The sequence below is a fragment of the Cololabis saira genome, chromosome 19, assembly GCF_033807715.1.
Source record: "Cololabis saira isolate AMF1-May2022 chromosome 19, fColSai1.1, whole genome shotgun sequence".
Taxonomy (NCBI): domain Eukaryota; kingdom Metazoa; phylum Chordata; class Actinopteri; order Beloniformes; family Belonidae; genus Cololabis; species Cololabis saira.
The window spans coordinates 21,304,663-21,321,870 of record NC_084605.1 but is presented as its reverse complement, the minus strand read 5'-3'; the positions used below and the strand labels follow the sequence as shown (position 1 = coordinate 21,321,870).

The 17,208-nt window shown below is 43.4% G+C and overlaps 1 protein-coding gene across 3 annotated transcripts; it reads left to right on the top strand.

Annotated features, from left to right (window-relative positions):
• Positions 1–288: 288 nt before the first annotated feature.
• narf (nuclear prelamin A recognition factor) lies at positions 289–10,717 on the top strand. 3 transcript variants are annotated; one of them, XM_061707976.1, is made up of 12 exons: positions 289–461; positions 1,659–1,738; positions 1,832–1,897; positions 2,122–2,250; positions 2,339–2,471; positions 2,694–2,828; positions 3,213–3,331; positions 6,923–7,052; positions 7,582–7,654; positions 8,378–8,515; positions 8,637–8,794; positions 10,183–10,717. In XM_061707976.1, exons 2-12 carry the CDS (start codon positions 1,682–1,684, stop codon positions 10,428–10,430), a joined length of 1,386 nt encoding a protein of 461 aa, XP_061563960.1. In that variant the 5' UTR covers positions 289–461; positions 1,659–1,681; the 3' UTR covers positions 10,431–10,717. The 3 variants fall into 3 exon arrangements, with proteins under 3 accessions (XP_061563960.1, XP_061563959.1, XP_061563961.1); XM_061707975.1 differs by having other exon boundaries at positions 289–555; XM_061707977.1 differs by lacking the exon at positions 289–461 and adding an exon at positions 1,572–1,590.
• The last annotated feature ends 6,491 nt before the right edge of the window (positions 10,718–17,208 follow it).

The following is a 17,208-nucleotide window of genomic DNA, read 5'->3' as shown; positions in this document are numbered from 1 at the left end:
AAGCACTTTGAATTACCTTGTGTTGAATTGTGCTATACAAATAAACTTGCCTTGCCTTGCCTAGTAGGTAGCTGTTATCGTTTCTACATATTATATTATAATATTATTTGCTCTTTTGTATTGCACCAATCACCACAACAAATTCCTCGTGTGTGCTAAACTACTTGGCAATAAACTTATTTCTAACTTCTTTCTGACTCAGTGCCGGGCCGGGGCTCCCGGTTGGCTCGAACTCAACGACCCTGAAACACTCGAGACAAAGCTTCCGGAGCAGGCGTCCATCCGATGTGCGCATGCGTGGACTTCGCGCCGGGTTGGTTGTACATACACGGGTAGTGCTGGACGTGCACAGAGACTAACCCCAGCTGGGCTTTAAAGCAGAAGATCCTATATTATGAAATAACCGCAGAAGTTCACGCCAGCTGTGGCGGGGATTCCGTCCACGAACGACTCCTTGCTGAGTAAGTCAGCTCACCTGCCGAGCCCTGAGCCGTGACTGGACCTGCTGGGTTTCATGTCTTTGTCCCAAAGAGAAAAGCAAGTAGCAACCGTGCGGTGAGTTGTCTCTAAATGCAACCTTGGACCCTTAAAACCGAGATCCAGCTGGTTGAACATGTTATTATTATTGAAGCCGCACCAGGTCTGTGAAGAAGTACCTGCTCATAAGAGGAAGAAATGCCGCGTTCCATTTGTCCTCGGAAGTGGGGATTTCCCAGTTCCCAGTCGGAATTTTCAACTGGAACGCCCCTCGAAGTGGGATTTCCCACTGGGAAAGTGGGAGAGTCTTCACCACCCCCGAGTTCACATTCCAAGATGGCTGCCCCGGTTGTAAACAGTAGAAGAGAGCTCTGTAAAAATTCGTAGCACTTCATTCTAGTTTTGGTCACACTAAATCAGTCGTATACAAGTATTGTTCGGCATATATATGCTGCTATAGTGTAATTTACATTTTTCATGTGGTATATGCGAACTACAAACTTGTTTTCCTACTTTGTAACCGGAACGCTGATAACTCGGCTGTGACGTCATTCCGAGTTCCGACTTCCGAGGTAAATGGAACGCAGCAAAAGGCCTGAATCATGTTGTTTTTAAATGACACCATTGACCTCAGCTGAAATAAAACCACTGTACGAGTTCTCACTAGACTTCGAAGTAAACATGTTAATCTCTTAAGTTGGGCTCATTACATCTATACAGGACGCCTAAATACTATGGACTTAAAAAGGATTGTGGGCGTTTCGCACAATAGTGGTGGTTTTAGTCCATAATATGATGTAATTGCTTGGTTGCTGATCTATTGAAGCTGTGTATATAATTAACTCGAGACATTAGATTTAAATGTAATGACAGGATACGAGTTAATGTTCACTGTCGGTTTCCCACCGTTAGAAAGCTGTTGTTTGGTGATAAGCGGCTGCTGGTGATAGGACAGTAGGGGGGGGTGGGTGGAAGAGCAGACCCTGGGGGGAGGGTGGTGCTGACGTCACAGCAGCAGGAGGAGGCTCTGCAGACCCCCCCAGGCTCTGGAGGGGCCCACCGCTCCGGCAGACTTCTGCAGACTTCTGCAGGCCGAGGTTTCTGCAGGAAATGGTCAGCACATGGAAGCTCACGGTTCCCTTTTTCCTGTTTTTTATTTACATTTTTCTTGCCATTTTCAGTTGAAAGGGAGCTGCAGAGGAAAATGTCAGAGGTCACCGCAGCAAAGCGCAAAGAGAAGTGCGAGAACTGCACCAAACAGGTAGGAATCTAGCTCTACAGGTGCAGATTTTTTGGGAAATCTCTATATAAATATATATATGTTTGACTTGAACCCGTGGTCGTCTGCTCGCAGTGCAACAAGAAGCAGAGTGATGACGATGCCATCTTAAGCGCAGACAGAGAGGAGGGCAATGGACAGGTAGTGTCTGCTTTTTAAGCAACCATGTTTAACCAAGACAGTCCTCATCAAGTTGTCAACATGACATTTCACCTGATTTGTTGGTTGGTATCTGTTTACTGAGCCGGTGGAATCCTCGCCACCTTTTGACCTGTGGTTATTGCAGCTCGGGGTTGAGATCAGTAATGTGTAACACTAGTAAAGCAGGTTTCAGTGAGGAAATGTGTTGTTTTCTCATCTTTTAGTTGCCTGAAGGCCCCCAGTTGTTGCTGAGCGCGTGTCTCTCCTGCGAAGGATGTCTGTCAGACGAGGAAAGCCTGAAGATCTCTCAGCAGAGTCTGGAGGAAGTGGAGCGGGTTCTGGCGCTCAACAAGGTACGTTTAGGCACAACGTTTTGCATAAGAAAGTCCAGACTGCTCTCCTGTCGCACCTTTGAGCAAGGATTTGAACTTTCACCGGCAGAAGTGTGACGCGTCCAAGCACAGGGTGCTGGTGGCGTCGGTGTGTCCGCAGTCTCTGCCTTTCTTTGCCGTCAAGTTTGGGCTGGACGTCACTGAAGCCGCACAGAAACTCTGCAGCTTCCTCAAGAGCCTCGGTGAGATAAATGTTTTAAGACAGTGTTTTTGTTGTTTTTGGCTTTATTTAATTTGAGATTATCCTGTTCATTTACTTCTTAATTCATTTATTTTTGTTGGACCTCAATTTATGGAAATACAAGTTTCTGCAATGTTTTCTGTGAAGAATCTGACACCCACTCGACTGTGTTGACCTTAACCTCTTTGCTCATCGTGTCTCTGGGTTCTCGGTTGTCCTGCAGGAGTGCAGTTTGTGTTTGACACCACGCTGGCGGCGGGTTTCAGCATCTTGGAGACTCAGAAAGCGTTCGTCCAGAGGTATCGCAGGAGGCACCACGACTCCCATGCCTTGCCCATGTTCACCTCCTCCTGCCCAGGTAAACTTGTTTTCTTCTCCCTCTTTGCTTTTCTTTCTTCTTTGTCCTCGTGTCATGCTGAAATACCCCAACAGCTTTTGTTTTCTTGTCTGCGGTTGCTCCAACGAACACTTGGTTAATTCACACACAAACAAAGCAGAGGGAGGTGAAGCATGTTAGTACAGATAGCGGTGGAAAGCTGGTGTGTGAAGATACAAGCCTCTTCTTAGCCCCTCCCTTATCAGAAATAGCACTGAAGAGCTTCATAGGTCTAAATTTAGTTTGGGGGTTGCAACCATTTATAGGATACTGAAAAGTTTCTGTAGAAGAACATCGGGAATCTGCACTTTTAAAACTCGAGCCTTGAACTGTGGGGGCTCATTTCCTGTGTTTTTGTGTGTGTAGGTTGGATCCGCTACGCAGAGCGAGTCCTGGGCAGTCTAGTGACTCCTCATATCTGCACAGCCAGATCTCCTCAGCAAATCATGGGGTGCCTGGTCAAAGACTTCTTCTGCAAACAGCAGGTGAGCAGCGATCCTTCGTGGTCGCGTCACATTCAGTCGCCAGTGTGTAGCTGGCCCGTGGTGTCAGGGGTAGTCACAGCTGGGATTTGGTTTTTGGTTGGGATCAAACCCGTGTTGAATGAGAACAAAACCTTAACTGGAACCATCTGGGTTTGAAGGATCGAGGTGTCATCATCAGCGATATTGTGTTAGTAACTTATGTAGAGCTGTGGAAAAAGTAATCCCCCATCTGGCAAGAAGAATGATTATATATCATACACCTAATGTACAAGTAGTAAAATTAGATTTTTATCTAAATGGTAAATGGCTTAGTGTGGAAGGGTTACTGCTTTCAGACAAGGACCCTGTTCATTCCCCAGTTTGCAGGAGAGAGAACATGTGACCGTTCAGGCAGACGTTTATATTCATCTACCGTAAATGTAATGGTTTTAGTGCACAGGAGGACAATGACGATAGTGATCAGTGACTTTTGCTGGTAGGTTCCTGTATTTTCGCCGAGAAAAGTAACGGCGAAGTAATCCTTCAGGCTGTTCAATTCCAACGTTATTACTGCTAAAAGCACTGGTATTAAACTGTCCTGTTTTTTCACTGTTCTGAAAAAAGGCATTTGCGGTATGTATGTAGTTGTGGATGTTACCGGCATTTAATTAAAAGTAAAAAAAAAAAAAAGTCTTACAGCATTAATATCTCATGTTTCAACGGGGACACCTGTGACTTATCTATGTGAAATTTCTTTTTTCTTTTAAAAATTAGCAGGTGCGCCCTATATATATGTGCACTCCATAGTCCGGAATTTACGGTAGATAATCATGGCCACCGTTCAGCTTTGGTTATAATAAACCAGCTACTCCAGAAGCTCCTCACATTCAGTTGAAGCTGTCTGCTCTTAACACCTTAATGACTTCGCTACTTCCTCTGTGATGATGATGATCCTTTGTCATTAAACTGTTGTCAAGGTGATGCCAGTGTATTAAGCGTTTGTCATTTGCGACTGAAGATACTTCTGGTGGAACTTGGATCATTTTATTACTCCCGCCATGTGCAATCGGCCCATCTTTTATGAGACTTTGACAGTTTGTGGTCATATTGTGACACGAACCTCAGGAATAAATCCTGGGGAGAAGTGGCAGAGATGGTGCGTGCCTGGTAACCAGGAGCTGGTCTTTATCAACATCCAGAGGCAAAGCGGAGCTTTCTGATGGGCAGAAAGCACTCAAAAGCGGCGGGAAGCCCGTCACCTACATAAAGCGCTGGTAACCGCCACTGAGATGGTGGAAGTGTCGCCCGTCATCACGGAGGGTCTGTGTCTAGTGTTGTTTCTGGCAGCCTGTTTCAATTTTAGTTTTAGTCTAGTCTTTGGGTCAAGCTATCATTTTAGTTTTTATCAGTTTTAGTCATGTTCATACTCATTTTAGTTGTATCAAGTTTCAGTCGACTAAAAGTCTGAGCATTTTAGTCTTATTTTAGTCAGAATTGTCCAGGACCATTTTAGTCTAGTTTTAGTCAAAGATTGTATTTAGCCAAACCCATTTTACAATTCAAACAAGGTTATCTTATTATTATATTATTGTTACCTTATTGACTCAAGAATACATTCATCCCAGATACAGAAGACTCTAATTTGAGTTTACAACATATTTATTTTTCCACATTTCTCCCCGTCTTTTTCTTTTTCGACGACACACTGGGTTTTCTTTTCCACGTCTATGTAGGAAAGTGTATCCAAAGCAGATCCCCGCGTAGCCGGCCATCGGCCCCTTTCTCTATGTAACTTTGTTTTTAATTGACGTGAACCTAGAGCTCTGCGTTAACGGCATCAGCCTCTTAACCTGCAGCTGCATCTTCTGGATCTGATTCCCCGCAACTGGGATGTAGGACGTGACGTCACCAGCAGCAGAACTAAACCAGAGGAAACTACTTTAAAAGTGGATATTAAGGGTCTTTGTTGTAACATTTCATCTCGTTTTGTTCAACGAAAATGAAGAAACACTTTAGCAGAGTTATTTTGTAATCTACATTTTAGTCTCGTTTTTATTCGTCTACGATATCGCATTATATATTAAATTATCATTATGACCCGCATTTTCGTTGCGTCTCGTCTCGTTTTCCTCAGGTGATAAAGGTTCGTTGACGACGATATTTAGTCATCATTTTCATTGACGAAACTTTAACTGTGTCAGAGCTCCTCCTGACTTTCTTTGTTCCCAGCCCCCCAAAAAAGATTGGATCGGTTGTTTATTGTTATGAGGAAAATACGTTGCAGCACCGTCCAGATATTCTGCTTTGTTTCATACATAAAGATTTTCTGCCGTCTGTCTGAAGGTGGGATTTGATTATTTGGGCCGGGCTTTGGAAAAGGAGAATTTAAAGATCGGAAATCAAAGTGAGGTGGACAATAACTACTAACACCTGAAATCGATGTAATTGCTGTGTCATTTAGCGCTCTGACATTACACACTGGAGCACGACATGCTCTGAATGCTGCTGAAAGTTATTCTACTGAGGAAGCTGCTTAACTGAGGGATACAAGGTTCAGACTAGAAAGTGGTTTCAGCCAGATTGTCCAACTCAGACGACCAGTAATGTTTTCAGAGACGACGAGATAAATGACGTTGTTGTGCATAAATGTTCTTTGTTTCAGGAAAATGAAAAGGAGAACACTGTATTCACAAACAGCTTTGCTGGGTGTAATAATAAGAGAGCAGAAAGTCAGGGTCGGCAGGGAATGATCCGGTGTCTGCTTGCCCTCGTTACCGTAGACCTAAACAAAAACTCAAAAATAGTGATAAGAGATGACGGATGCAGCCTTTGTCGAGTCACTTTCATACGTCCGACTGAATCAACATGAAGAGATTAACTCCTTTTACTCCCGTTATGATGCTGCAACCCTCTGAAAGTATCGTCTGCGTATGGAGACTGATTGATTATGGAGTTCATGAACCTGTAAGCTAACACAGCTGGATCCAGTGAGGCACACAGCTGCTTTCCAAGCTCGCTCTTTATCTGATGGGCTCCCAGGTCAGAGGCAGCAGCGCTGGTGTCATCGCTGATGGAGCTTCAGATCCTCACCGTGATTGGTCAGGGCCCACCAGGCGTGGTGGGACTTGTGCCGTGGAGCAGTTGGGAAACATCCCAGATGCAAATGTCCACTTTGCCCCTGTAAGAATGTGCTTACATTGTATTTCGTTAACCTGTGGAAGCTGCAGGTAAATGATCCGGAGGAATTCAGTAGAGATTTGAACCACGTACGGGGAGAATGTTCGGTTTAGAAGTTGAAGTGTGCAGACGAGGACTCACAAGTTTGTGAAACATTCCACTGAAACCCGAGGATGGAGCAAGACCGTTGCAAGACCAGACCACACTCCCCGTGGGAGTGAAGCCTACAAACAAAACGGTTCTGCAACGGAAATATTAAGGAGATACTTATTGAAGTATTACAAAAACAGGCAGGCAACCATTAGGTGTCTGTGTGACTTTGTGTCCAAATAGTTAATTAAAGAGGAAGATGCTGCAAAGCAAGTGTCAGACTCTGCTCTTCCTCTCGTCCTGGTCAGGAAATAATCTGGTTTGTTCTTCTTTGTGTCCTGACAGAAGCTGAGTCCAGAGAAAGTCTACCATGTGGTGGTGGCTCCCTGCTTCGATAAGAAGCTGGAGGCCGTCAGAGAGGAGTTCTACAACAGTCTGATGGAGACCAGGGACGTGGACTGCGTCCTCACCTCAAGTGAGATTTAAGAAAATACCAAAGGCCGGTTCACACAGCGGCCCTGAGTAGCGTTTATAGTTTGTGCTGCACTTTAAACACGGTGGTTTCTTTGACCATTTCCTCCTTTAACAGTCTCACTCATGTGAGTCGTATGGAAACCCAAACATCACACGTGCACAGCCAGTACTGTGATGATATTATATTATAACAGGATGCAGATGGATCCTCTGTCCCCTTCATAGTCATTGTTTATGACCTGATGCACGCGAGAGGAGCAGACAGCTGCCACCTGGACTGTCGTTTTTATCTTTCCTTATCTTTCCTATCATGGAAAAGTGCCAGAAAAGCAAAACGAGTTCAGCGAACACACGCAGCAATGCAGGGACAGCAGTTCATCCAGCGTGGGTCTTTAACAAGACCTGTTAAAGCATCCGTCACATTATCATCCTGTTCAGTTTAACTACCTCAGCCAAAGGTTCAGGTTACAGGCTTTTTGAAATCCGTTGGTGGGTACTGATGTAATAACGAAGTGTATTTCACCTTTCAGGGGAGATTTATCACCTGATGGAGCAGAGGAAGGTGGCAGTGGAGGAGCTGGACTCTGTTCCACTGGACCAAGTGTGAGTACAGAAGAAACCTGAGACAAGACAAACACACAGACGAATATGATTGTTATTAATGAAACGTGACACCCGTGCTGGCCGGCTCATGTCATGAGGTCACGTCACTGAGTTTGAACTACACTGCAAAAACAACAGCCCCTCCAGAAATAAGCCGAATATTCCCCACTCCCGTCAAATCCTCTTATATCCGGCAAATATAATTGGCAATTGAATAGAATTTTTTAAACTAGCAAGATAGTCCAGTCACAATACAAAAATTAAGACTAATTTACATTTTTAACTAAGTTATACATTTTTTTTTTGCAGTGCATGAATGAGTAATCTTGATAACTGTATGTTAAAAGGGCCTTAATTATGCTCTTCCTTTTTTTACGAAGTATCTACTTAGATGTGGGCATGTTCTAGCAGAACATAGGCCACGGGAACATTGTGAGATTCCTGGCTCCCTCTTATGTTGGAGTGGGATTTCCTTGTAAGGTCATGGAGTGGGTGCACCTGCAGGAATTTGAACAATCATAAGATGCTCATTTAACTGAACTCTCCCACTTGTTTTCTGGCGGCGTGTTCTTAGTAGTCGCCAGTCCAAGATAATTACAGCTGGGTGCAGTGTGACTCAAGGGCATTTAGAGCCAAAGATGAAAAGAAGTTGACTGGAATGTATAATTGCAGCGTGGGACTGCATGGGTTGGTCCTTAACGTAGCTTTTTCATGCGAGTGCAGGCTGGGAGAAGCTGGAGACGCAGCGCTGGCGAGACATGACGGCAGAGGCTCCGAAGGCTTCCTGGAACACGTGTTAAAGCACGCTGCTAAAGAGCTCTTTGGTCTGGACGTCCAGGAGGTGACGTACAAGACCCTCAGGTTAGAGACGGCCCGCGGTGGACGATGGCGTCGCCAAGTCGTCCATTCATCCGGGCGCCACGGCCTCTTGTCTTCAAACCTGGACAGCCTTTCCTAAGTTCTCCTGCTTGTGTTTTCAAAGGAACCGGGACTTCCAAGAGGTGACGCTGGAGCGGGACGGGGAAACGCTTCTGCAGTTCGCCGCCGTCTACGGTTTCCGCAACATCCAGACCTTAGTGCATCGTATGAGGAAGGGACGCGTGCCGTATCAGCTGGTGGAAGTGCTGTCCTGTCCAGGAGGTAACCTCCAATACTGAAGCTTCTCACGTTTGTTTCAATTTGAAAGTAAAAGCGGCGTTGAACCTTTTATTTTTTTATTTTGTTTTAAACAAATACAAGGATGAACAACAAAAAAAAAAACAGAAGAAAAAATTCACATAAGGAAAATATTTTTCTTAAAAAACAAGAAGAAGAAATATGTGTGAGGAGTGGTTAGAAGCCTATATAGGCTTATATGAAAACCACACCCAAACAATATACTAAAGTTAAAATATTAACAAATATAAAAATCACAATTATATATTAAAGGGGACCTATTATGGCATTTAATGTCTATTTTAAACAGGCCTTGAACAAGCTTTTGATTGTTTTTTACATATAAATTAGAAATTCAGCCTCTGGGCCATGTCTTTATCTTTACCGTTTCTAACCTCCTTCTCTATGAGGGATTCTGAGTGGGCGGGGCTATGATAATGAGGCTCTGTGCTGATTGGCTGCCTGAATGACGCGATACACCGCTACGAAAAAATGGTGGAAGCTCCGGCCGGCGGAGTTAAGCCTGAATTATGGTTCTGCGTTAAATCGACGCAGACCCTACGCCTTAGGGTACGGCGTAGGGGTTTACACCATGTCATGCACCGTGTCATGCATGCGATGCGAGCGAGCGTCAGCAACAAAATCAATTCCATAGCTTTATTTTCTATTGGACTGTCCTAACTGGCCGTGTGCGGCGCGCCGTTTTGAGCTGAACATTTGTCGGACGTCCTGCTTCTATTTTCTTCCTGTCGCTCGTGTTGAAAGCCGGTTGAAAGCGCTGTAGGAAACGGTCACGGATGGGGAACGGCTGATCCAGTTAGTTGAAATGAGAAGTTATCTCTATGATTCCTCCTCATTTCACCACAAAAACCTCAATAAAGTGGCAGCTGGCTGGAGGGAGATGGACAGAGAGCGCCCGATCTCACGCAGTGCGACGCGATAGTCGGACGCTCACATGCAGTTAGGACACGGTGTTTAGTTGTGGGCGTGGCTTGCATTTTGGTTACGTAACGAAAGGGAGCAGAATCTGAACGGCTCGTAGAAGCCACTTCACAATGGACGGCTCATCCGGGCGGCTGTACGGACACTGCATAATTTGGTTGCTTTCCTCCTCTGAGTTGGCAGGCTGAGGGGAGACCACTTTATATATGTTAAAGCAAGAAAAAACGTCCATCTATCCATTATCTATACCCGCTTTAAAGAGAAAACGTGTTTTTCATAATAGGTCCCCTTTAATAGAAAACTGACCAAGGAATGTTTTATACAATGGAAGATGAAGTTTCTTAACCTGTCGGGTTGAATAACTATGAACTTGAGAGTTATTAACAAAATAATATCTAAAACCTTTGGCTTCCTCTTGGTTTCCTCCTCAGGGTGCCTAAGCGGCCGAGGTCAGGCGGAGAGCGAGGCGACGGGTCGCGTGGATAAAGCGCTGGTGCAGCAGATGGAGGAGGTCTACAGCAGCCTCCCGGTGCGACTGCCAGAAGTAAACCTCACCCTGAAAACTCTTTATGAAGACTGGCTGCAGGGTCAGGACTCGCTGCAAGCCAGCAGACTGCTGCACACAGAGTACCGAAGCCAGAACCAGATCCACACGCAGCCCCCGCACATCCAGTGGTGAAGTTTTCTTTCTTGTAACATATCAATAAGCTGGCCACTTCTGATTCTGCATGGGGCCCCTCATATACATTTATATATATATCAGTGAAGCACACACTGTGGACAACCTCAGACTCAATAGATCATCTATTTGTGTGGCCACAGGGGGGCGCTGTCGGTGCTTGTTAAATGTGAACGTGAGATTTAAGGGTTCGGAGTCCAGAAAAATAAACCCTCTCTATTTTAGCTGAGCGAAACAGTAAAGTCAATAAGATGTGTTAATGGTAAATAAATAAAGTAGGAACAGAAGTCATGATGTAAAAGCTTTTCTATGAAAAGATGACGTCCGCAGCATGTGTACGCTGTCTGCTGGTTTCTCAGCATGCAGAGCAATAAACCACTGAAATGTGTCGTCAGAAGCTATCATCACAAACCTGTGGATGTGACGCATGTTTGTAAAATGTCACTGTTTTACTTTGTTTTTAAGCTAACTCCAATGTTCCTCTCAAACAGGAAACTATGCAACACTGTCTCACCAACACTCGCTGAACAGTGTTTTTAATATGATGGTATCATTTTCAGGGTCATTTATGGATTTTATTTGTATCGACTCCTTTAGCATTTACCTAAACATGTGTTGGTTTTTTTTTTGAATAAGTTATATTTTGGTTCATTTTACAAGATGGAGCTTGCGTATCTCGTATCTCACTAAAATATTCCGACCAACAAACCTGGTGTCTGATTTCAGTCTGTTGATGATCGGTGTCTAAGCGTTTACAGATGAAGGGTTATTAGTTAAGTCTTCTGTAAAACACGGGATCCTCTCATTTACACAAAGAGGTAAGTTGTTTTATTTTGGTAATAAAGTGCTTTTAAGGGAAGATTTTGATCATTTTCCTGAAAGCGTAAAAACGTTTGTCTCAGGATGCACAAAGTTGTGCTGCGGGTTGAAGAGTTGTGAACAACGGTTCGACACTGTGCCACACACCAGCTCTTGGTTTATGAAAGACTTGGCACCCCTCCACTTTTCACTTTTCATTCATTCATCTTTTTGTTTTGAGTAAGATCTGTGTTGTGTCTGCTTGACAAGATTGCATCTGCACGCAGATCTCGAGCACCTGAGAACGTGCCAGAGAGGGCTCTGATGGAAACAATGTCCCGGTAAACATTACCTGGGATTTATTTGAGCAGAGATGTTTGCCCTGACAACTGAAGGCTTTTATCATGCAGATCCATTTAGATTTTGAACTGCTGACAAAACACAACAAGCTGTTTTTAAAGCATTTCCATGGGTTGTTTTTGAAGGATTTTTGTCGATACTGGTGGATTAAAGAAATTGAATAGTTCCAGGCTTTGCTCGAGACAAAATTATTTACAAAATAGTTTAAAAGCAAGCGTAGAAAACAGGGTTTTTCCCCAGGACCTATGGTGGTCCTGCTCATGATTCCCCAAATGGGCCCACAGTGGGATCTACTTGTTTTTTAGGTGATGTCCAGTGTATAAACCTATATGAAACCCACTTAGCCCACTGGTATCCCTCATGGGACCGTATTTGGCCCACATCAGCTTCTTGTTTGGGGTCCATAATACTGAAACCGTTTGGGATCAAGCCTATTCTGCACACAAATATCCCACTGTTACAGCAGCTGGAACCCACATGGACGAACTCGCTCAATTTTTTGTCTGCTGAAATATGTTTGTTAATTTCTGCTCGGTGCAAAGGCCATATGTGTACTACAGGTAATGAAATGACTGAAGTTTGTTCTTCCTGCTATAATTTTGTGAGAGTGATGTAGATCTTTTGATGTCAAGCTTCTGCAGCAGAGGGTAAACAGGGAGCCAGTCGTGACGTCAACTAAGAGTTTTTATCTCCCCCCGACACTGATCTGATGCATCCGCCGCGTAATCACACTAACGGCTCCAGGGTTCATCGTCAAAACTGTGGATGAATTCATGTTGATGCACATCAGACATGCTGAACTCAGACCAAACAGCAGTGTGAGGCAAGTTTGTTTTGTTCTGTCTTGGACGTTGGCCATAGAAGGTGAAATAAGGCAATGTGCTTTACAATGAAACCTATTAACTTTCTGGAATAACCCATGTGGAGACTTGTTGACGGATTGATTGTGTCAAGATTCATGTTGGATAATGGTGCATCTTGTTATTCCTGTTCGAGCCAAAGTTTCCATTCCCCCAGCCAGAACGCCTCCAGCACACGAAGATAAGATCCGGCCTAAACAAGAGACGAGGGGTTTTTATGGGGCTCTGTAAACGATCCTTTATGAAACCAGGCACCAGAGTGAAAAGATTTGAGGATAGCTTCTGTCATATTTTCCTTTTTGTCTCCTGCAATTGTCATGATTTACCATTTTATTTATTCTCTGTAAATCAGAGGTGAGCTCCGTTTAGGTGCTCACATCTTTTTTTTTTTAATCGCAATCGGATTTTAAAACCCCAAATCAGAGGAGGTTTAAGCCAAATGAAAATACAATAAAACAAACAAAATGCTTAAAGCCTGATTTGCTTTTTATTTATCTGAAGACTTTATTAAGGAACCAGATGTTGAATTTCAGGCCGGCAGCACAAGCATTGCTTAAAAGGCCGAGACATTGAGGAACTACTTTTTGTCAATATGTGCAAATCTTTTTTGAAATGTTGACCGAAACGTCGACATTGTAAAAATGACGGGAAAGGATTTGCATATTTCTCCTGAAACTAACAAGGTGAAGCGATTCAACACATCTGGAGCAATTTCTGCAAAGGTCACAAGCTGGATGGGTCATGTTCAGTTATTCAGAGGAAAACTTTAGCTGAGTACTACAAACATTTGTGCATTTAAATTAATCTTGTCAATAAAGTTAATTCAGATTCCTTCAAAAGGCCGCCTGGATATCTCCAGGTGAGATACCATTTTGACAATGACATTAGATCCACTGCAGGGCATGAAATGAATCTGATAAAAATATTTACTAAGGCATATAAAAGTAATACGGACAAACTTATTTCCAGAATCTATTCTGCCTTACAACTGGACAAGGGCCTCTCTACAATGTACATCAAATCTAGATGGGAGAAGGAAGCAGACATACTTTTAATCTGTATCAGAACTGCACCGGGCCGTCTGATAACATCAAGGACACTGGCTGAGGAGCAGCTCTGGGGCAAAGTTCACAGACTTACCGCTCACACACACACACATTTGCTGATAACCACACCTCCCTCATTTTCAACGCCTTCCCCGGCTCCCCTCTTATCAGCCCCCCAACACGGTCTCCAGGTTTGAGCGCCACGAAGGCCGCGGCTCTCACTTGGATGCACCGTGCCGTAGTTTGTATTTTTTTTTTAAATTATATATATCTTTTACTTTTTTAAATGTTTACACCCTTCCCTGTGTGTGTGTGTGTGTGTGTGTGTGTGTGTGTGTGTGTGTGTGTGTGTGTGTGTGTGTGTGTGTGTGTGTGTGTGTGTGTGTGTGTGTGTGTGTGTGTGTGTGTGTGTGTGTGTGTGTGTGTGTGTGTGTGTGTGTGTGTGTGTGTGTGTGTGTGTGTGTACTGCTACTAACACAAGAGTTTCCCCATTGAGGGAATAATAAAGGATTATCTTATCTTAAATAATTTACTTAGAGAACAGACCAATTGGGCTGGACAAACAGATAAGTATTTTCTGAAAATACTATTAGCAAGTAGTAAAAAGGCAATAACCAGGAAATGGCTGAGCCGGGAGTGTCCAACAATTTCTGAATGGATAGAAATAGTTAAAGAAATCCACAATATGGAACAACTAACGTTCTCCCTCAGACATGAATCACATAAGGGAAACAAGTACTGGAGGAAATGGAGACATTACTTGGATTGGGGATGACATGCTATAAGGATGTTTGTTTATTGTCGGAGGATATATGGAAGAACATGATGTATGTAAATGCTACATGAACAAGGGATTATCATAGAAAGACTGTTATGGACGCGAAAGGACCCCAAACCAGAGCCGCTACTCCAACCCGCCCCGTTGATGAAGACATTTTTTCTTTTGCTCTAGATGACCCTGCCTACTGTGTTTGTTTATATGTACAGTATTTGTTATTTTTACTGGTACGATGTATATATTATGTAAAAAAAAAGAAAAGTATTCTGTAATGTCAAAATAAAAATAAAGTTTAAAAAAAAAAGACCGCCTGAAGCTCTATTATGCATGAAAGAACCTGTAGATGCATCTTAGGAGGCGCCTGGGATGGACTATTACCTAGTGGACAAAGCATGCTCCAATCAAAAAGTATTCCAGGTTTTATTTCATAATAGTATCATAAGCCCCAAACCAAAGACTAAAAGGACCATCCACAAGTCCAGAGGTGTGTGATGGTGTTCTTGGCAAAGCTCATGAACACATCTGTGATGTTGGAGCCACCTGCTGCCCTCAGGACCACATCTCTTCCAGGGTGCATTAGTCCACCGAGACGAAAAGAACGTCCTGCACACATTACAAGTGGTTAAAGAAGAGCAGGACACGGGGGTTTGAGTCCTGGACCCGGCCCGCCTGCAGTCCCGAGCTGGCCCCAACATGTGGGGACATTTTTAAACAAAGACGTGACTGAAATTCATCTTCAGTTGGTATCATCGGTGCCAGCATCTCTACAGTGTCGGGACGAGGAACAGCAACAATTAAAAAGTAAAACCTTCACTTTCCCAATTTTTCTTGAAACAGGTTGAAAACTTTAAAAAGTAAAAGTGGATCCTTATTGACAGAAGAGATGGAGTTAATGAGAAAAAAACCAAAACATTTTTGGGTTATGGGATAAACTTTATACTATAATATATGTCAAAGTAAACTTAAAAATGTGTACCTTTTTTTTTAAATATATTTGCTGTATTGCCTCATTTTTTTTTACTTGAGGTTAGTATGGAGCCTGTATCTTCAACTTGGGTGAATGCTTTCAGAGCATGCCAGCGCGGCGCTCCACGCATAGGAAATATCCTTGGACCTCATATACACTTTTTACACAAATTTGTTAGTACCCTGCTATTGGGGAAAAAAACTGTCCAGGGCAAAAATGAAGGACCCCTGCCTTTTGGCTGTAGTGCGCCAGGACAGGCTGCAGCAGAACCTCTGACCCTGCAGATGGACGGACGGACAAAATAATACAATTACAAAAAGTTTATTCATGCTCAAAGGGAAACTGATGAATTGGGACATTGAGTAATGGGTAATTGCACCATCCATCCATATTTTTCTGCTTATCAAGGGTTGGTTGTTGGGGCAGTAGCCTAAAGGTCAACCGAGAGACACAGCGTGTCCTGGGTCTTCCCCGGGTTCCAGGAGGCATCCTAATGCCCGAGCCACTTCATCTGGCTCCTCTGGATCAGGGAGCAGGGGCTCTTGTCTGAGAACATCCCTGATGACGGAGGTTCTCAGCCCGGTCAGCCTGCTTGTATCCCCAGAACTGGTTCTGTTGGTCTCCACCCACCGCCGGTCACCAGTCAAGCGATTTCAGTAAGTCCCAGTGAGACTTCTGGACCAGTAAATGGGTATTATGGTCCACTCATGATCAAAGTGCTCCAGATGTCTCAGGTTTGAAGGGTTTCTCCTCCGGACTGCATGTTTCAGATCATTCCACAGATGTTTAATAGGTCACATCAGAGCTTCAGAATAATGTTTGTTCTTAGCCGTTTTCAGTCATGTTGTGAGTCATTTTCCCGGTGGAGGACCCATGACCTTCTACTGAAACCTAACAATGTCGTGACTTTTTTGTGGTAAACTGTTTTGGTGAGTCCTACTGTGCATCTTTCCTCGTCTGCTAGAGGGATGGTGATGTTTTCATCTCTGCTGAAGGATGCATTTGGTGTCCTCTCCTGGGAGTCGGGGGGGCTGACTCAGCTTTTGCCGATATATCTACAGTGCCGCTCTCTGGAACTCCTACCCCCTCAGTTTCACAACCATTCACCCTTTAACAAGTGGAACCAAAGATAAACAACTGAAACTGAACAAAAGTGACTAACGATGCGCTTGAGTGAAGGAACATTCGATAATCGATCTGCGTCTGATATTTACAGTTAACAAGCTTGAAAGTCTGCAGCGGTTTGTTGGAACTGATGATGAAGCCTTCTGAAGAGAACAGGAAGCGTCTTCAAGATCAAAAGAAAAGGAAGTCCAGATGCATTGTGTCAAGCCATCAAGAGTTTTGAACAGGATGAGTAATAGTGTACACTAGCGTTTTTATAAACTGATTTGTTCGGGTGTGTTTAGGTAGCTCGTTTCAAACCTACTCCACACCTGACATCAGCTCCAGATATTTCCCTGCTTCAATCCCTTTACAAAACAAACAAATGAATCAGATCCTGTTTCATTCAGGACTTGAAGTATTTGAACACAACTGTTCAAATACATGTGAGCTGCTAAGAACTGACACTTTGCTTAAAATGGCTGTTTTATCTAAATTACACATATTTTTTGTAAAACCTCTTAAATTTAACCCTTTAATGCTGGACAATTAAAAAATACACAATAAAATCTATCAAGGATTTTTATATATATATCTCTTGAACCTTTGGCCTCAGTTTAGTTTTTTTACAGTTTTGTAATAAAATATTTTTATATCTCTATGAATAAACTGAAATGTATTATTAATTTAGTTTTTTAGTTTTTATATTCATTGTATAAAACTTGTTTTTAATTGTTTTGATTATGCAGTGGTGCAGAAACGTATTGCGCTAAAAGTCTGCACTTCTCTTTTAGACTCTAGACTCATAAAAACTCCAGGGCCTTGGTGGAAAAGTAGGCTACCTACAAAAACAAAATCAAATATT